Source organism: Oculina patagonica, chromosome 4 (genome assembly GCF_052425735.1).
Source record: "Oculina patagonica isolate OP01 chromosome 4, crgOcupat, whole genome shotgun sequence".
Taxonomy (NCBI): Eukaryota; Metazoa; Cnidaria; class Anthozoa; order Scleractinia; family Oculinidae; genus Oculina; species Oculina patagonica.
This window is the reverse complement of record NC_135761.1, coordinates 55,512,649-55,533,660: the sequence shown is the minus strand read 5'-3', so window position 1 is coordinate 55,533,660 and position 21,012 is coordinate 55,512,649. Positions and strand designations below refer to the sequence as shown.

Here is a 21,012-nt window from a genome sequence, read left to right as displayed (position 1 = left end):
ACCTTAATCTTGCGTGTAAAAGTTAAAAAGATCGTGTATATACATAAAATGTTAGCAGTCAATAAAGATGGATGGTTTTCAGCCGAATTTTTGAAAATATCAAACAAATGACGTTATTTCAAATTGCGAAAAATTTGTCGATTTGTTTTGTATTTTTTTAAAGCTGCAAATAGAACAGGATATTGCAAAGGTTTTTGCGTATTTCGTTCATACGGTTTGAAGAAATTTGGTCGCAAAGTCAGATACATTTGCTTTCCAAGTTCTAATCGCTTTGTAAACCTCGCATTTCGAATGAAATTATTCTGTTGTTGTTCGAAGAGAGGTGTTACTTCCAAATTCCGCACGATCTTCTGCCGTCAGGGAATACATGTGGAGGAACGGTAATTGTCATTTTAGTAGTAACTATTTCAGGCTGTGTTATTTCCAAGTGACAGAAGATCATGCGGAATTTAAAAGTAACACCTCTATTCGAAAACAACAGTATAACTTCATTCGAAATGCGGGGTTTACAAAGCGACCAGAACTTGGAAATCAAATGTACCTAAGGCTGCATCATTATGTATCCTACAGGGGGGGGGGGGGGGGGGGGGGGGCAGAGGATTTTAGGGGGGGTTCTCAAATTTTTAGAGCAAAAAAAGGGGGGATATGAAAATTGTTTAAATATCTCCTGGGGGGATGCTTATTTTTTGTAAGTTTTTTGTCTAGCTTTTGTAATAGTTTTAAAAAGTGAAAAAAGAAATGATAAGTACAGCAGCTTCTTTCAAGAATTGTAGGCAACAAGGGTACCTCTATTATTCTGAGAGACTATAATACCTATTTTGAAGTTTTTAAAGTAGTGTGCCTGGCCTGTAGATGTAATGTTTCGATACAGTATAGAAAGTAAAACAGCTAAAATGGAACCATTTAATGCAACCTCAGAAAAATGATAAGATAAGAAGAATAATGGCACATGTCGCACTTGAGAGGAATGATGCTGAATGGCCGGAAAACGAGGGTAAAGAGGATGGCAACAGCGGAGATGAATCCGTGGATGAGTGTGATAGTGAGAGTGATGATGATGACGAGGTTGTTGCTTTTGTCAACGAGAGTGACAGTGAAACGCAGGTTTCTGTCAATACTCCTGGTAGTACTGGTGCTGAACACGAGCTGGCAGGCTATCTATACCTAATTCGCGCTACTTAGACTGGCTCGCATAGGTATGACATAAACAGTCAAAGCACTCTCGATGTTCTTATTAAACATGTCTCTTGAAATTTCAAACATATGTAGTGTACTATTACCTTATTCTTACTAATTTTCGCGTGTACTTAATTTCGCGAAAATTTGGGAGCCGAATTTCGCGAGTATTAATTTTCGCGATTGCAAGAAAAATTAGAGCAAAAGTGTATTAAATTTCGCGATTTTGTCAGTGTTTTATTGATCAGTCGTTAAAGACTATGGAACTACTGGGAATATACAAAGTTCTGGCTCAATGTAACTACAAGGAACCTTCAAAAGTAAACTTTGTTGACTGTACTAAAGAGGTTTTGGCCAATTTACAAGCTGAAGAACAGTAATCAGAGGAAGGGTGCTTGTCGAAAAACAAGACGGAAAAATACTTCAAGGGTAGAAAGTTGTTAAAATTCTAAACATTTAAAATTTTTATTTACTTTTACTTAACAATAAGGTATTAATTTTCGCGTGTGTAAATTTCGCGAAATATTTTTTTCGCGCATATTTAATTTCGCGATTATTTTGAAATCGCGAAAATTAGTACTCGCAAAAATTAGTAAGACAAAGGTATACAGATATTTATTTTTATATTTGTTGAGAGGGAGGAGGGGGGGGGGTATTCATTTTTCCGCTGATTGCTTGGGGGGATTATGAAAATTTGTATGGGCCTTGGGGGGGATATAAAAAAATGGGCCGCGCTGAAAAAAAATCCTCTGTCCCCCCCTGTAGCATACATAATTCAAACCGTATGAAAGGAACACGCTAAAAATGAGCACAAACCTTTAAAATATCCTGTTCTAGTTGCAGCTTTAAAAAAAAAAAAAACAAATCGACAAATTTTTCGCAATGTGAAATAACGTCATTTGTTTGATATTTTTAAAAATTCGGCTGAAAACCATCCATCTTTATTGACTGCTAACATTTTATGTATATACACGATCTTTTTAACTTTTACACACAAGATTAAGGTGACATCAGCCTCAAAACTGGCTGGTACTGGGTTATTATAAGTATCAAAATTATGCGACGGTCAAGACAGACGCATAACACAACAGTTTTTAAAGGCAAAATAAAGATGTCGCTCGTTCAGGAAATCTACGGAGTGGATTTTCCTGTAAGTTGTTGTGAGTAAACTTCAACTGTTTGGCAGCGTTTTGGGGTAATTATAGAAAAATTCACCGTGGCATTTAAAAAATAATCGCATTTTATTATAAACGAAAGCTTCCGAAAATCGCTCATAACTTAAACAAATCGCGTTTGATCGCTATAAAGCTTATCATTTTATATAATTTAAGGATTTTTCTTTCAGATTCTCAAAAATCTTAGCAATCGCTTCACGTTTTCCCGTTTTAAAACGCGCTTAAAAAAGGGAACTGTCAGCCTCATAAATACCCGCGGGCCACCTTAAAACATCCCGTAAAACATCTTTTATTCCGGACGCCATCTTGCCGCTAACTACGTTGCCAAGGCAATTTTATAATTTCACATGTGAAATTATAAATTGATGTTGAAATTTCGCGCCAAAATTAAGGAGTAATTTGTCTCCTATGATATTAACATGTAAACATGACCAAATGCGCCTAAACCTGACTTTCTTGTGGCACACCTTAAAAATGAACTATCGGTTCTGTATTCAATGGTTCAAGTATTATAAACTTGAAGACTGAAAAAAATGCGAAATTAATTTTTCTGCTGTAAACAGTTCATTAGCCCAACAAATTATCAAGCGATTTCCGAGGTTTTGTCTTATTTGTGTTCTGTAAAATAAGGCGTTGTCAGTGCGAATTGTATTTCGTGAAAATAAAAGGAGCGCGGCTATGTATACGAAACTGTTCACTTCCATTCGCTTGGTGTAAGCTCACGGAATCTCAGGCAGCATTACAATCTAGCAGTTGATACTCTAAGATCCAGCTACAAATATGGCTTACCACACTGACTTATTCGATTTTATACTTTAGAGTAACCAGGGAGTTCTTTGTTGAAAAGTGAATGCCAGCTGTTAGGCCCCTTGTCCTTTTAAAATGTAAAAAAATGTAAATATGCCATTGGGAAAAGTGATTTGAAAACTCCTGTCACAATTGCCAGGACTTCGTGGCGCCAGTGGAGGCCAATGACGCTGCGAAATAGCGCAACCTTGTTGCTCTTAAATCAATCAATAAAATTTATTTTATCTCGGAGCTGATGGGGCTGACTCTTGTCGAAGTTAGACTTCTTTATATTTACTTAATAAAAAAAGACACTTTAAGCTGACGGACAAGAAATTCGTTATCATGATAGAATTTTCACCATAATTAAGACTAGCAAGAAAGAGTGCATGTAAACTGAACGATAGACTTGGGGTCTACTACTACCAAACCGGAAACGAGAAGCGAACAACTTCGAGCAAGTCTAACTGATCGACAATTATTCTTGCATTTCTTAAGTCTTTGGCTAATCTATAGTAAGAAAACTACGCTCAAAGTTCGCAATTTTTAACAGAAGACGGCAAAGTCCAAAAGAGTGGGATGAGTAGGCAGGTCTGTCAGTTGTTACCTGTAAGTCGCACGCTGATAGGCGTGACTAGCCCCTTCGTGTGTAATGTGTGTGTGACTAGTCGAAGGCACTAGTCCCGGGGGGGGGGGGGTACTTGACCTATTTTTGGGTACAGGGGTGCCGCTGGGGGTTTAAAACCCTGACCCTGTTTAGGACAATAACAGCTTAAAATACCTACCTTGTGTAGGACAACACCCCCTATTTTAAGACTCTATTAAGGACAAAGGACAACATCGACAATCATTTATGCTTTTCGACGCATTGGAATTCGAACACCGAAAGCGAAAACAATGTAAAAATACTCGAGGAAAGTCTTGCAGCCATACCCTGTCTAGGACAGGTTCAGGCCCTTTTAAGAACAGATAGGGTTGAAATTATATACCCTGTTCAGGGCCGGAGGAGTCAAAAACCATACCCTATCCATCGGCACGTCCCCGTATAGGCCATATAGGGGAGTTCCCCCCTCCCGGGGGCACAAGTCCCTGCGACTAGTCCCTTCGTGTGTGCTGACCTTAAGACATGGTGGTATTTCTATCACATTACTTCTTCCAGTATTATGTCACTGCTCTTTATTACAATTGTCAGTAGTTTACTTGCTACAAAAATATTTGGACTCAAAAATAACTTCTGTTAAAAAATAATCAATATCACCTTCTGCACATTTGATGTTGAGTTACAATGCTTTGGATCAGAAAATCTAGTTCATAGTCCTAACCACATAGAGTAGTCGCAAGCACATTTTTTATCAACTGCGTCAAGCAATCGCTTGGCAAATTACTGGCTCTTGATCACTAAAAAATTAACATTAAAATTTACTAAAATTTACCATTACATCTCTAGGTAAGGTCATGTCCATGTTCATTTTTTTAATTTTTGTTTATTTTCTGCTGTTGGAATCCATCATGGCGGATTTTAGCGTTGCTTCTTTATCTTCTTGCATTTGTCGTGTTTTGTACGCTCCTGGACTTTCTTCAGTAGGTGTTGGCTTGCGTGACGCACGTAACTGGATTCATCAAGGAGATATTCCCCCTTCTCTGTCACGGACCCAGCAATGACAACAACCTTTCTCAAGCCCAGCTCTTTGCAGAAGCAGCTAATGGAAAGCAAAAGACAAACAAAACGTTTGGAAGACCATTCAAATAGCATCCCAGGTCTCCTTAAGTTGTTACTTGAGGTTGCCACGCAGGCAAACTGGCGTGACAACAGGAATATCGTATGCAAGGGGAACTAGGGATGAAGGGGGGACTAGGGATGGAGGGGGAACTAGGGATGAAGGGGGAACTAGGGATGAGGGGGGAAGTAGAGATGGAGGGGGAACTAGGGATGAAGTGGGAACTAGGGATGGAGGGGGAACTAGGGATGAAGGGGGAACTAGGGATGAAGGGGGAACTAGGGATGGAGGGGGAACTAGAGATGGAGGGGGAACTAGAGATGAAGGGGGAACTAGAGATGAAGGGGGAACTAGGGATGGAGGGGGAACTAGAGATGGAGGGGGAACTAGAGATGGAGGGGGAACTAGAGATGAAGGGGGAACTAGAGATGAAGGGGGAACTAGGGATGAAGGGGGAACTAGAGATGAAGGGGGAACTAGAGATGAAGGGGGAACTAGGGATGGAGGGGGGACTAGAGATGAAGGGGGAACTAGGGATGAGGGGGGAAGTAGGGATGAAGGGGGAACTAGAGATGAAGGGGGAACTAGAGATGAAGGGGGAACTAGGGATGACGGGGGAACTAGAGATGGAGGGGGAACTAGAGATGAAGGGGGAACTAGGGATGAAGGGGGAACTAGAGATGAAGGGGGAACTAGAGATGGAGGGGGAACTAGAGATGAAGGGGGAACTAGGGATGAAGGGGGAACTAGAGATGAAGGGGGAACTAGGGTTGGAGGGGGAACTAGAGATGAAGGGGGAACTAGGGATGAAGGGGGAACTAGAGATGAAGGGGGAACTAGGGATGGAGGGGGAACTAGAGATGAAGGGGGAACTAGGGATGAGGGGGGAAGTAGGGATGAAGGGGGAACTAGAGATGAAGGGGAAACTAGGGATGAAGGGGGAACTAGAGATGAAGGGGGAACTAGGGATGAAGGGGGAACTAGGGATGAAGGGGGAACTAGAGATGAAGGGGGAACTAGGGATGAAGGGGGAACTAGGGATGAAGGGGGAACTAGGGACGAAGGGGGAACTAGGGATGAAGGGGGGAACTAGGGATGGAGGGGGAACTAGGGATGAAGGGGGAACTAGGGATGAGGGGGGAAGTAGAGATGGAGGGGGAACTAGGGATGAAGGGGGAACTAGGGATGAAGGGGGGAACTAGTGATGAGGGGGGAACTAGAGATGAAGGGGGAACTAGGGATGGAGGGGGAACTAGGGATGGAGGGGGAACTAGGGATGGAGGGGGACTAGGGATGAGGGGGAAGTAGGGATGGAGGGGGGACTAGGGATGGAGGGGAAAAAGTTCACGAACTCTTGCCAAAGCCAGCCAACCCCACCCCTGCTCCCGAAAAAAATGTTCAGAGATGTTCAGTGAAGTGCAGCTTAGTATCGGGTCATTTTCTTGAGCAACGTCACTTCCTCTCGCGTGCATAACGCTGAACCTGACAATCGGCCGGGGTGGGGAGGGGGCAGGGGGGCGCTGGGGAGTAGCGCTCCAATTTGCTACAAAACACCGGGCTGAAGCGTCGGGCTGTTGAGTTGCGATATTCGATGAGGGAGTCTTACCTGTTCAAATTTTCAACAAAGTTGATTTTGATCATTTTGTTTTGCAGTGAATCAGATCCCTTGAACACTCCCGACACCAGCACCATTAAGCTAGAAGAGTCAGTATCTTCACTGCTTTCGATCTTGTCCAGTGTCCCTTCGATAACTGTGAAAAAGTACCAGGAAGCAAGTTAGTCTTAGATCGCGAGGTCTATCATTCATACGGTCTTCTTCCTAAATTGAATATACTGTGAAGTGAAAAACACCCTGAAAGATAGCGCGCACTGAAAAGCCGTACTGGCCTTAGGCCTTCGTTACTGTACTTACCGAAATCACTTCCACAGAAGTGAGTGAAGAGGTTCGAGCGAGCAGGACAAGACATGCACTTCCTTCTTTTTGACGCTGTAAAAAAGGCAAAAACAAGACAAACAAGAATTGATAAATTACAGATGCCATACATTCATGGGCAGGGCATACTGTTATAAAACCGAAAAAAAATCTCCCAAAACGAAACAGAAAACCTTCAGATAAACCCTTTCTCTAGGATATAGGCTCCCAAAGAATGACAAAATTCTTTCCGATCGTGTCTTTACGGAATTTTAAGGTATGCCGTATGATATATAAGCCGCAAATAAACGTATGTTTCCTGCTAAACGAAAACTACGCTGTGGCAAAGTAACCTAAAAAGTACACGGAGACAGCAAGATTGCATTTGTTATGCTTTCTTGGTAGCGAGATAATTTTCCCACTTGCACTCTCTTTTTTTTCTTCACGCTTGGCGGCCAAGGAAAAGGTGAAATTCACGTAGTAACGATCACTTCTCTGGATCATAGCGATGTCATTATTTGATGAAGTAACTTTTCACATTGCAGTTTTTATGTACAAATTTAAAAAACAACTTCTCCCTTCTAATTTTAATGTTTTTTTTTCACTTCGGCAAAAGAAACTCATGGTTACAATACAAGATTTTCCTCTAGAATGACTTATGCTTTAAACAAAACCAGAACAAATTATGTTACAAGCTATTAACTGAACCTTTCATATTTATAATTATAGATTTAACTCTGCTTGTTAACCTGTCCGTATACTTCATTTTCCATCTTTTTTTCCATTAATGTTTCTTTAAGCCTACTTAGTTTTGTTTTTGTGTGTTTGTGTGTTGTATAGTTTGCTATGTAAATGTTAAGTATACCTGACCTTTTTATAAATTATTGTAATAAAAACTAAGTATGGCTGCCCAATCTTGTTAGCCAATCGTGGTTATTCTGGGCAGCCATGCACTTTACTTTATTTCTTTTATTATTGTATTGTTAATTTAATTGAATGTAAAGGGTGCAAATAAAGTTGTTGTTGTTGTTGTTACAGCAATTTGCCATTGCAATGAAAAACAAATAGAAAAACTGACTGCTAACTCACCACACTTTGCAGGTCCGCCAACAACGTCGATTGGTGTCTCGGTAAGGCAGGAGTATGACTTCAACACACACTCATTGGAGTAGTTCTTTCCATCAGAGCCACAGACAGGATCATAAATGAATGGGCATGCTGTGTTGCAATCACACACAGCCTCGCCATTATCAGCCACTCGACAAACGCCGTGAAAATCGCACTTCACTAGCTGGCAGGGATCGTCGGAGCTTGGGGTCTCAGCTGCAAAGAAAAAAAAAATCAATCATTCATTCAACAAACAATCAATCATTATACATTTAAACATCAGTCAGTCAGTCAGTCAGTCCTTACCGGATAACTTTTAAAAAGTCAAGAAAGAAGTAACCAGTATCTTTGCTCGTTTTACGTAAATGTCACTGCTTTATAAAACAAAAAATCATTGACAAAACAAAGTATTAGCTTGCGTGTGATGGCTCCCATTTTACGCGTGAGGAATCACTAGACGTCGTCGTCTGCACGCAGGCATATAGCTTCAGTTTGTCTCTTTTCAGTCCTTTTCGAACGAAGTTTCGCTTTTTTACAAGCGTGACAGGTAAAACAAAACAACTGTTAAACAATTACGTAGACTGACTATATACGAATTTTTGCAATAAGGGGGCTTGATTTCCTCTCAGTTGCTGTGGTAAAAAATTTCTGCTGGGAATTAAAGGTAGCGCATTGTGGTTTATTTTGACCTTTGTGCATGTTTTCACTAGTGAGAATACGATTCTCCCATATCTTAGTGCATCTGGGTCTATTTGGGCTTTGTGTGTAGGTGGAGCTGGTGAGATTATATTACAAGGTAATCCGATTTCATTGCACTGTCATTCATATTTCATTTTTGGAATGCATATTGAGCAAATCACACTGACGAATTTATTTTTCCTTCTGTACTGCTCGCTTTAACCGTTTCAAATGTAAGGCGCGAAGGTCAACTCTGCATGTGACCTAGCCTGTTGCACGCTCTCGGTACTTGGGTAGAGCGAAAACACAGGCGAGCGAGGAAAAAGCAAGCCTGGAACAGGCTATGTGTGACCTGCATATGCAGAGTAACTTACGTATTCATCACAGAACAAGCTCCTAAGGTAAAATCAAAGTGGCTATGTGCCAATGCACTCGGAAAATTAATTACCGTATTTATTTGGCTATAACCGACTTCGGCTATAAGTCGAGACCCTAAACTTTTGGCTGTTAGAACCAGTTAGACTCTAACGAAAATAAAAACCAAAACACTCGGCTATATAAAGCCGAGACCCGATATTCTCTTCAAAATATTAAAGAAATAAACGTGCAGCGAATCAACATATTCATCAAATCACAATTATGTTATTGAAAACAACAAATCACAGATAAAAAATGAATGTAATGTGATCTGAGTGATCTGCTGAAAATATATCTTAATAAATAAAACCGTACCACGCAAGACGAAAAATTCATCCGAGTTCAGAATCCCATCTCACACAATCACACGTTCTTTTGAAGAAATAGCGGCAATCATCATGCCAAAAGCTAATCGTTTTCAAACAACTAACTAAACCTTCAAATTGAAAGTTGTTGCTGAGATAGAGACCATTCAGAACAACTGCAAAATCGCCAGAGAATACGGGATGATTCAGTGAATCCTCAGTTCGTCGCTACGTCGCTAGTCAACAATCAAGCGAGCCTGGTGAACTTAAAATGTCATCAAAACGAAACACGATGAGCCGTTATTTGTCAAACTCTTCTGAAGTGGTTTCTTTTAGCAGAGAAGTCGTGGTATTATAAGTTTTCGGGTTTAAACCAAAATATTACTAACCTCGTTCCCAGGGCTTTTTCCTTGGTAATTTGGAACGGGCGGGAAAAGTTCGAAATTACCAAGGAAAAAGCCCTGGGAACGAAGTTGAAATATTACATCTAGCCGATTTCTGTCAGATCGTGTTGCAATGTGTACCGAGCTCGTGGGAACGACCGCTTCTGATTGGCCAGCTTTCTGGTGTCACCATAACAAGTCTAAACAAAGATACCTTCTTCTCTTGAAGAGTCACTGTGATTAGAGGAGTCGGTGATTAATTATTCAACTAAAATTTAGTTGCAGAATTCTGCAACTAAATTTTAAGGCGAAGTAACAGAAATAGTCATGGGCAGAAATTGTAGGAAAGATTGTGAGAAAATTGTTCAAGACATGCGGGATTTTGAATGCTCTCAACAGTACAAAAGATGATTACATCGATATCTACGCCGACAAAATAATATTCCAGAGCGAGCTGACGAGCCGACGATATACGTCCATGGACGACGAGTTCGAGCCTAAAGAGTGAAGAAAAGACGACTAAAGACTTCATTCAAAAGTTACTACAAACCAAATGGCTTTTTTAGGAGCCACCACTTAAATAAAAGTTTTAATGACCAACAATGAATTGCGTACGCTCATTAATTTTTGTTTGTTAATAATCTTTACAATAAAAATTTGCGATAATACATTACCTAAAAACATTATAAACTCCGTTTAAAAAATTTCTAAAAAGACCACGACGTTTCGACGTTGACTTAACGTCATTATCAAGCAAAGAAAATATGTGATTAAATGTATAAATACTAAAAAATAGACAATAGAGATTAATTAATAAAAGTTGTGAAGTGAAAAATGTTCAATGTCAAACAAAGAGTTTAGCACTAAACATTGACATTGAACATTTTTCACTTCACAACTTTTATTAATTAATCTCTATTGTCTATTTTTTAGTATTTATACATTTTATCACATATTTTCTTTGCTTGATAATGACGTTAAGTCAACGTCGAAACGTCGTGGTCTTTTTAGAAATTTTTTAAACGGAGTTTATAATGTTTTTAGGTAATGTATTATCGCAAATTTTTATTGTAAAGTGTTTTACTAAATCACTACTTATACTTGTTAATAATCACACGGCTTATAGATGAATATTTCATTAAATAAATATGGTATGATCACGAAACAAGAATAAAAACACAAACTTTTACGTACAACGATTTGCCAAAAGAACTCATTTTGAACTTTCCACACTTTCAGTTCACTCCACTTAGGTCATAACATCCGAAAAAAGACAAAAAAATTCAAGAATAAAGCAAGATTTGCGTCTGTAAGTCTTCTGCGCATGCGTTCAGCCCATACATCCGTGAGCGTAGAAAGATAGCACCAAAAAGAGAGCAGTAGGTTTTCAGAAACAAATATAGCCTCAGTGTACTTCATTTAAAATAACGTAGATGTACTACGAGTTTTACCCAGTGCCGGATACAGTCATGTGCACCCCCCTGCCCCTTCACAAAAATAATTAATTAATTAATTCAATTAACAGGAAACAAGGGAAGGAGTGAAGGAGTGAAGGGGGGAAGGAGTGAAATTGGCTCTCTCACCAAAACTTTGGAATTTTCCGAGTTAAAAAACGAGAAATAAATTATTCATTTAATATCATTAAGGATAATAATTCCATGACACGATTTCACACGGATCGTACTGTTCCCAAATTTGTCAAATTTCTCGCGCGTTCGGATGACAGTTAAATTAATTTATGCAAAGAGGAGCGCTTTGCTTCAGCGTTGTTTTGTAGACGCTACTCTATATTCTGCTTTCGTTTTAGACCACAGGGTCCTTGTTTTAGACCACAGGGTTTTCGTTTTAGACCGCAGGGTCTTTGGCCTTGGGTCTTCGTTTTCGACACATCCGCTGACAAAAGCAAAATTCAAATTGTGCGTGCGTAAATCATTTAAGCTTAACGTTTCTTCGTACTCACCCACAACAGTTAGTTTCACTTTATCAGTATGGGACAGTAGTCCCACTGCACCATAAAACACTTGACAGAAAAATGTCACAGAGTCTTCCATTTTAACTTGATTGATTTTAAAACTTGCTCGCCTGTTGGGAACTATCTCAACTCTGTCGCGAATCCACTCGAGCGATGTATGCAGGTTATTTAGCACGGAGGTTCCGTCTTTTTTCTTGATATAAATTGCAGTTTTTTGATCGTTGATGACAACTCCGAACCGAATTTCTTGCACATCTTCCACGTCGTAGTCCCAATCAAATTGAACATTCTCCCCAACGAATACTTCCTTGTCTTTTGGCCGTTTAGTGAAATTGTTCGTGCGTGAATCAGTCAAGTTTAACGTTTCTTTGTACCCTCCCACGACAGTTAGTTTCACTTTATCAGTATGGGACAGTAGTCCCACTGCACCATAAAACACTTGACAGAAAAATGTCACCGAGTCTTCCATTTTAACTTGATTGATTTTAAAACTTGCTCGCCTGTTGGGAACTATCTCAACTCTGTCGCGAATCCACTCGACCGATGTATGCAGGTTATTTAGCACGGAGGTTCCGTCTTTTTTCTTGATATAAATAGCAGTTTTTTGATCGTTGATGACAACTCCGAACCGAATTTCTTGCATATCTTCCACAACGTAGTCCCAATCAAATTGAACATTCTCCCCAACGAATACTTTCTTGTCTTTCGGTTTAGTGGAGAAGTAGCTTTGGTCTTCGCTTGCAGCCAACACTATTAACCAAAAAACGAAAAAGTAACGTTCAGTCACAAGCTCTAAATGTTTTGGTTGACAGTTCAACATTTGACTTACCGAATAAAGTCCCGAAAAAGAGGCAAACTGCCTTAAAATGAGTGAAGACAATAGAATTCATAGTAAGTTGTCACAGCACGCAAGAAACAACAAACTACCACGCAGGCGACGGACGGTATGGCTGTGCTTTTTTTTTTTACACTCAAATTCGTTTTCTTTTTTTTCTTCCAGTGAGCTTAGATATAAAAGATGACTACGTTAATTTTTGGAATTCTTTAGAACGCTTTCACAACTCGTGTCTATTTGTGAATCAAACAAATGACTCGTGGCTCGCCCGTAATAACATGAGTCACGTGACTCTGACCGCGGTCCTGACGCGTTTTTTTGCTGCGGGGAAAATTTAGCGGGTTTTGATTTCCCCTCAAAATAGGCGCAACCTTTGAGTCTGGACAGAGAAAAAAAGCCGATCAAAAAAGCAAATGGAAAAAAGATATCTGCATATAAAAGAGGCTAGTCCCTATTGGCAATATTAACACATTGATAATTATGTCACTAGGCGTTTCATTTGCCTTCAGCGACAAAATAAAAATTCAATGCATCTTTAAAATCGAAAAGCTCTTTACGAGGTGCGAAAGGGGCTTATCGCATTGCGTAATTTAGAATTTAAAGGGAAGTAGATAAAGATTTCGGATTTGTCTTCGACACGTACATCTGAAAAAGGATTTCATAGTAAATATAACTGTTAATAGCCTACTCAACATAAAACGTCTTTTGGTTAGCGTACACATAAAGCAGGCAATACCTATCTATTTAATAGTCATACTATTTTTATTACATTATTAATGACCGTATTTCTGTTCCTTTGAAACCATACAGTCTTTTAGCAAATAAAGTTTTAAGTTAAGAAAGGGCCTGATGTTTTGTGATAAAGTGCTTTGCGACAGAAACTTGTCATGTTATGACAGTTTTCTGCCAATTAAAATGAAGTCATACACTGCTTGTGATCAAGGTCTCGAAATTCATTCATTTTAATCCTCTCTAATCCTAATCCTCTCTTAATCCTCGCTTTTTATGAATCTTTCAGTGGAATTTCTCTTCTTTTTTTTATTATCACCCGTTGGCCCCTACAAATGATATACCGTATTTATTCGATTAAGCGCCCAACCTCGAATAAGCGCCCACCTCGAATAAGCGCCCACCCCTCACCCTTCAAGAAACTGAAGTGCACAAGAGGAGTATTGATTATTGAAAGTGACTAAGTACTACTAAGAAGACTTCCCTCATGACCGAGTTTTCTTACTATTTTTTTAAAAACTTTCAACGAACAGTCAAAATTTTGCTTTGTTTTGTTACAAAAATAGACTTCTTTTTGTTGAAAATCGCGAAAATTTAATAAGCGCCCACCTGGAATAAGCGCCCACTCTCAAGGTCCAAAAATTTAATAAGCGCCCAGGGCGCTTAATCGAATAAATACGGTATTTAAAGGTTACCGAAAAAAAATCTCTTATACTGCAAGAAATACAAAGAACATGCTTACTACAATGCCAACTAGAAATTGGCCGAGGAAATACTTGTGGTCGATATATGAAAGAATTACATTGTTTTAATTCTAGAGCGGTTTTCACTTTCAAGAGTGTCGAAAGTTAATTGCGTTTGCTTTGGTTTTGCATTGCTACGCTTAGTGATTGGCTTAAAAATTTCGCGCCACTTTCTCAGCCAATCAGACTAAAACCAAAACCAATCGTGACTCGCTCGCGCACGTTTTCCCGCGCTTCGTGCCGGCTACATGTATTTGCTTCGACTTTTGATTGGTTCACTGGATTGTCTGTGTCCTTTGCGATTGGCCAGAGTAATAACTTTGGCTTTGAAAACTGCTCTATCTTGTTGTTAGTGCTATTAAAAAAGACAAAAGATTTCGATAAGCAACAGTCAGTGTCAGTCAAGGTGGATTGAGCAATGACCGGTTTTCTGTCTGTAATGTAAAAAGTCAAGAAACAAGTGACCAAAGAGGAAATGATTATCTAGGGAATAATTATCGTCTGAAGGTTCGACAAGTTAATTTTTCACCGTGAAGCAATGAGCGCAAAGCAGGACCCTAAAACGTTGCCCTGCACCTCATACATTTTCCATTTTAAAACCAGCATTAAACCAAACTTTTAAATATCAGTTGTCTTAATTTCTGAATCACACCTAGAGCAGTTTTCAATTGAGTGTCGTAAAACCAAAACCATAGTATAAATCAGGGGGGGGGGGGGGGGGGGGAAGAAACGAGGTCTGGGACCGAGTAGCGATGCTCTCACAACTTGCAAAGCGATCAATTCACAATGTAGTCAGCGGTTTTTGGACGATGATGCAACAGGCAATCTTTTCCCGCGAAATGGAAGCTGCTATGTCGTGGAATCACTTATTGTCAAGGGGTTCAATTCTCTTAACTAAAAATCTAAAAGCAGCGTGTTTAAATCCGAAAATTTCGTCATCGTCGTGTAGTTTTAAGAACGCAGAATTTTGTGATGCCGTGCTACTTTTCAGTGCTGAAATGCAAATGTTTGTGCCACGATTTTCAACTGGCCCACATGGGGATTGTAAATGAAGTAAAACAAAGAAAGACCAAGTCAACAAACAATCTCAAACAATAGAGCAAGAACAATAGCTCCGACCAGCGCGGGAATATTCGATCGTCACGTTTTCATTACCATTCCCGTGATGGTTTTATTTCATAACAAACACCACATATTGACACCAAGAACCTTTCCGGAGAAATTTTCGCTGCTTTAAAGTCAAAACTTAGAAAGTCTTTTTTATTACTCACTGGTCCCATGTTTTTGTTTTGGCAAGTTCACAAAGAAAGGAGCTGCTCATGCGCCTTAGAGACATCCGCTGACTACCGCCCCGATGATTGCTTTGCAAGTTGTGAGAGCATCGCTCAGATTTCATATAAGAGAATGTATGGGAAGTTGCTTCCCCCCCCCCCCCCTGGTTTAAATTACTCTGGCCAATCACAAAGGCCACAGACAATCCAGTGAACCAATCGAAACTCGAAGCAAATACATGTAGCTGACGCAAAGCGCGGGAAAACGTGCGCGAGCGAGTCACGATTGGTTTTGGTTTTAGTTCTGATTGGCTGAGAAAGTGGCGCGAGACTTTTAAGCCAATCACTAAGCGTAGTAATGCAAAACCAAAGCAAACGCAATTAACTTTCGACACTCAAGTGAAAACCGCTCTATATCACCATGCTCTTTTGATTTCTGGACCCTATTTCTTACTGGCTCCACTATCGTTTTGTGTCAGTTGTTTGTTATGTTGAAAAAGCGGTGGCCTAAAGCATCTTGCAATGCATCCCTATCCCAGTTTTGAGTTGAAGACAGAGTGATTCCATGTTTAGAGTTAAAAACAGTTCGAAGGATCCTGCGAAGGTCGTGGAACACCTGCACAATTTTTCGCTAACAGAACAGGCAGGCATTGCCAAGAAAAAAAATGTTTTCGTCCTTAGCAAAGTGAAAACAAATAGTAAACATAAATTCGGTCAACTATTTTCTCGTTATGGTATTTTCCTTAGAATAAGATCGTGTTTTTGGTCATTAACTGTAACTGCAAGAAAAACTCGTAAGCCATACATATTGCGAACCTAACTTGAAACTGAAAGGGACTTGTTATGTCAATGATGATGCCGATGACAAAGAGGTCATGACAATGTTTAGAACAAGCAAACAAAATTCCAACCTTTGCACTCGTTTTCGCAGTCGTCAATGGTTTGGAAACGATTATCATTTCCTCTGCATCCTCCATAAATGAACTCTTCGCACGCCTTGGAGGTGGCGTTGTAAAAGTAACTTGGCATATAAGCTTCACACGGTCCACCATCAGGGCGGAGTTCACACACTTGAGAAAGAGTACAGTCAATTATGCTTCTACACATACAGTAGTTAGAACTAGTTAACTTTTTTGAGTTAACTAGTCTTCTACCAAGTGCCACGCAACCCATGAACATTTTCTTCTGTTCAAATTGTAATTTAGGCTTAGGATTACACGTTATTATGGCATTGGGGAAGCGGGTATGCCACAGACCGCAGTCATCTGTAAACTTGGTGACATTTTTGCCGTTTACGAGGGTTTCCACAGGTTCTCTGGCCTTCTTCTAGTTCTATCCAGATAGAGGACCAGCATGAACATCAGTTGCGACCGTGTTCCCAATCCTCTTTTCTTTCTTGGTTAATTATGACGCCTGTAGAACGTTCCACCTTAGGCTAACTTTTTTTTCAGATTTTATTCGATTTGAAGATAATTTTGTAGGTCGCCAAAAATGGTTACTGTATCGTGAATCAAAAAGGAAGTACGGCCTTTTTGAATTTGAAGGCTAGTGTTAAAACAAGTAGGAGATCATCCTAGTTTCTTTAGCATAAAGCAGCTAGAAGTGTTGCTACTCCCCCTGGAGTTCAGGTAGAGAGAGGCATTGAGAGAGTAAAGTGTCTTGCCCAGGAATATGACACAGCATCCCGGCCAGGGTTCAACCCCGAACCGCCTCCTTTTACACATAATAACACACGTCCTTAAAAGCTTCAGCTAAATGCTAATATTTTAAGATAAGAATCACTGATTACTAACCTTTGCATTCTCCTGAATGTAATATTTCCAAAGATTTTCCACTCTCACACTCAGCCACTTCCAGTTCACATTTGTTAGCATACGTAACACCATCCGAGCCACAGTAAGGGTCATACTCTCGAGTACATATTTTGTCACACTCGCAAACAGCCTTGCTGTCCTTTACCACACACTTTTGGCGCTTGTGATTGCAGATAACGCCCTTACACGGGTTTGGACTCAAACCTGACGGTAAAACAAATTGACAGAGGGTAAGATCAAAAGATAAACAGTATTCTTTATGACTTAAGCCTTAATAGTCTTTCGGACGTATCAACAATTTGACTTTCAAAATGTATATGCACTTAAAAGCTATGCAAACAAACTTCTTTTACCACACTTTCAATACCGACACAACGACCATAAATGTGTAAGAAACTACTTGTATTACAATGACTCCAGGCTATACCTACGAAAACTAAAAGCTACATCCAACAATGGGTGGGTAGAAAAAAGGTGGCTATGTCGGACAGTAACAAAAGGAACTTCCCACACAACAGTACAAGACCCTGCCCCCCTCCTATCCCCTCTCTCTCCCCACTCCCTCCCCCCGAAAAAAAAAACAATCAAGGAGCAAGTGATGTGTAAGAAAAACTTTTTTTACTTAGTCTAGTCCCAGCTGTAAAAAACTGTAAAAAACTGTACTGACCTTGGAAGCCTTAATGAAATAGTTTGAGTGAGACATGTTAAGTAAGATGTTCAAGTGCCGGAAAGAAATAATGGCATATGTCAAGCTTGGTAGAAATATCAGACAGATGTTAAAGTCAGTGCCACAAGCTACTCAGAAAAAAAAAAAATTCCGAGTTATCTGTCTTCTCTTAACAGCAGTCAAATCTATAACCTTGCATACGCCGATCAGACACTCTACGAGTACGCTACAGGGGACACGGGGGAGCTGTTTCCCTGCATCATACTTCTGGGATAAATCTTGTCGAAAAGTGGGAAGATAGGTAGGTAAAGTCTGTGTTTGAGCCTAGTGGCCGTTAAAGGCCGGAGCTTATCCTGGTTTCTGTAGCATAAAGCGACTAGGAGTATCTCTACTCCCCCCTGGATGGGATGCTAGTCCATTGTGGGGTTACCCCCCCCCCCCCCCCACACCAGCATTAGTTCGCGGTACATTTATACACCTGGGTGGTGAGAGGCGGGCACTATGAGAGTTAAGTGCCTTGCCCAAGAACACAACACCCGTGGGGGTACTCCCATAAATTTCGGATAGGGGTGTGCCGCGAAGGTTCTTAAACCCTGACCCTATTTAGGGATAAAGAAAGGGAAAATTGATACCCTTTTTAAGGCCCAAAACCGAAAAATGACACCCTATTTAAGGGGAGGAGAAGCGTTCCGTGACTACCCAAATAACGTTTAGCTGAGCGTTTATTTTAGCTAATAGAATAATTTAGGTACCCTATCTAAGGATCACACCGGGAACACATTGCCAAAAGGAGCAAAAATGATACCCTATTTAAGGACCTCAAAAACCATACCCTATCGGGCGGCACATACCTATATAGGCCACATATTGTGTCCCCCCGCCCGGGACACAACACAATGGCCAGGACTAGGCTCAAACCCAGACTCGATCCGGTGTCCAGCATGCTAAGGCCACCATGCCTCCCAAAACTGGGAATATGTCAAAAATAAATGATGGTTAGGTATAGGATAGGAGCTGTTGCCATGTACTTACATTCTCCGAGATGCTTAAGCCCCAGTTTAAAATGCTTTGTTAAACAAGCCGCTGTCTCTAGGCCGCACATATTGCCATATGTTTTGCCATCTGTTCCACAGACTGGTCGGTAATCTGCAGTGCAGATGATAGGACACTTGCAAACTGGTAAACCCTCCTCTACTTCACACCTGGTGTGAGGAAACGCACATTCATAGTTCTTGCATGGACCTGTGTTATGGGAAAAAAGAAGTAATTAAAGGCAGCAAATACATTTTTATATTTGTTGCATCCTGATCTATAAACAGCACAACGGTTTCATATAAATTATTACTGTGTGATTGTCTTTTGCTTCGCTTTGTATTCAGTTCTTGCCGTAAAAACACTGAATAAATTGTAAACGTTTCCGTAAACAATTTCAGGCGAAAGTCAGCCCTCGAGTATCCAAGAGTACCTTTGCAAACCACGCTGCATTCTCTTCGCGAAGCGAGTTCTTCTTGGCACGCCCAAGTTTGTTTTGAAATTAAACCACCGAATTCTGCCAGACGTCTTTCTCTCTCACGACCTCTACTGTTGTCCTTTTCATGTAAGGCCCTCGCCGTCTTTTATCCAAAAGGGTTCTTTGGAGAATATCATTTTAAATACGGCGACAAAACAATTCCCAAGAAAGGTTTTCGGGAGCTCAAGAGCTTCCGTAAAGTTAAAGTTAACGAAAACAAAAGGTATGATTTGCTCAGGCCCGAAATTTCGTGCGTTTCGAGAAACACCCGAGATAATTCCCGGGAGTTTAACGGGACCGTTTTCGGGCCCGAGAAGTTTTCGGGACTTTTGAGAGATGCACGTCTGGTGTATTTGGTTATTTTACTCAACACTGACACTTACTGATACACTTGTTCTCGCAGCTCTCGATGGTTTCGAAATTATTTCCATTTCCCTGGCAGCCTCCATAAACAAACTCTTCACACTTCTTAGATGTGGCATTGAAGAAGTAACGTGGAATGTAACCATAACAGGGTCCTCCTTCAGGTGGAAGATCGCACACTGCAAATGGGAGAGAAAAGTTTGACAACTAGTTAAAACTCCTCAGGACCATGTTAAGTGTTTGTATGCCTCTTTGGCGTGTACTTATTTATATTACAACTTTTAAATTAGGGAGCCAGAAATTCAAATTAGTAACTTACTTCTGTTGGAGAACATTTGAAGACAAGCGGGGATGGCGCAGTGGTGAGAGCACTCGCCTCCCACCAATGTGGCCCGGGTTCGATTCCCGGACCCGGCGTCATATGTGGGTTGAGTTTGTTGTTGGTTCTCGTCCTCGCTCCGAGGGTTTTTCTCCGGGTTCTCCGGTTTTCCTCCCTCCGCAAAAATCAACACTACTAAATTCCAATTCGATCTGTTACAGTCCTACGTCTTATACATGAGCCTCTGGCTCGGACACTGAGGGTAACCTCGTCCCGCGTATGGACTTTAAAATTGTATTTACTTTTTTTTTTTTTACAAGCTTCAGTACTACTTTTTTTTGGGAGTGTACCTTTGCTCGTAAAACATGTCCACTTTATAGCAGAGGTTTCTGCTGCCTGCCCAAATTATTGCCAACGTGGGCATATTTTACTGTTGATACTTTCAGGATGATACTTTCACTTTAGTTTTTGGTTTGTTTGTTTTTTTTTTTTTTTTTTTTTTTGGGGGGGGGGGGGGTAGTTTCGTAGGGGATTTTATGTCTCATTGCCGTGCACCTGCATTAGGCCACCACACCTCTCTTTCGCACACAACATCAGACAGTCGAACCTATTTAATTTGGACGCCAAAGGAACAGGAAGGAGTGTCGTATTATGGAGGCCTCTTTATTAGAGGTAGAGTTTAAATGAAGTCTTTTCTCTTTTGGGTCAAGTGAACTATCTAAAATAGGGATGTGTGAATATCAAAAATGTCCGTAAGGAGAAGTTTGATCAACTTTACGAAGCAAGATTGATGCCAGCTTGAGTTCTTACCACAAGCTCCAACATGCTTAAGTCTCAAGGTGTGTAGGTTCTCTGGTTTACAAGCTTCCACCTCTAACTCGCATTTGTTGGTGTAGTTGCGACCATCAGAGCCACAGACCGGAGCGAAATCTGCTGTGCATACCTCAGGACACTGGCATTCTGCTTGTCCGTCCTCATTCACTGTGCAAGCGCTCTTGGGAAACTTGCACTTTTCGCATGGATCTTTGAGAGGAGGCTCTTTATCAAAAATAAGTGGGGACACCCCTGTTAAGAAAGAACATTCATTTTGTGAGTAGCTTAATTAGTTGTTCTGACATTGCACAAAATAATC

At 40.5% G+C, this 21,012-nt stretch overlaps 1 protein-coding gene and 1 long non-coding RNA gene across 6 annotated transcripts in view; one reads left to right on the top strand and one right to left on the bottom strand.

The window, feature by feature from the left end:
- The first annotated feature begins 598 nt into the window (after positions 1-598).
- The window catches only part of LOC144650780 (uncharacterized), a 207,753-nt gene continuing 187,339 nt past the window's right edge, over positions 599-21,012 (top strand). Inside the window, exon 1 of the long non-coding RNA XR_013570194.1 lies at positions 599-1,612. This is a non-coding gene — a long non-coding RNA (uncharacterized LOC144650780). The remainder of the gene's footprint in view (positions 1,613-21,012) is intronic.
- LOC144650724 (uncharacterized) overlaps positions 4,297-21,012 on the bottom strand; it is a 77,639-nt gene continuing 60,923 nt past the window's right edge. For 2 of the 5 annotated variants that reach the window (XM_078510463.1, XM_078510462.1), the window contains 10 exons: positions 20,691-20,945; positions 19,582-19,740; positions 18,721-18,930; positions 17,001-17,225; positions 16,119-16,277; positions 11,618-12,379; positions 7,857-8,090; positions 6,768-6,842; positions 6,462-6,606; positions 4,297-4,837 (listed from right to left, as the gene is read on the bottom strand). In XM_078510463.1, the coding sequence (XP_078366589.1) occupies positions 4,657-4,837; positions 6,462-6,606; positions 6,768-6,842; positions 7,857-8,090; positions 11,618-12,379; positions 16,119-16,277; positions 17,001-17,225; positions 18,721-18,930; positions 19,582-19,740; positions 20,691-20,945 (2,405 nt within the window). In that variant the 3' untranslated portion in view covers positions 4,297-4,656. The remainder of the gene's footprint in view (positions 4,838-6,461; positions 6,607-6,767; positions 6,843-7,856; positions 8,091-11,617; positions 12,380-16,118; positions 16,278-17,000; positions 17,226-18,720; positions 18,931-19,581; positions 19,741-20,690; positions 20,946-21,012) is intronic. The other 3 variants (XM_078510465.1, XM_078510464.1, XM_078510466.1) reach the window with 3 other exon arrangements.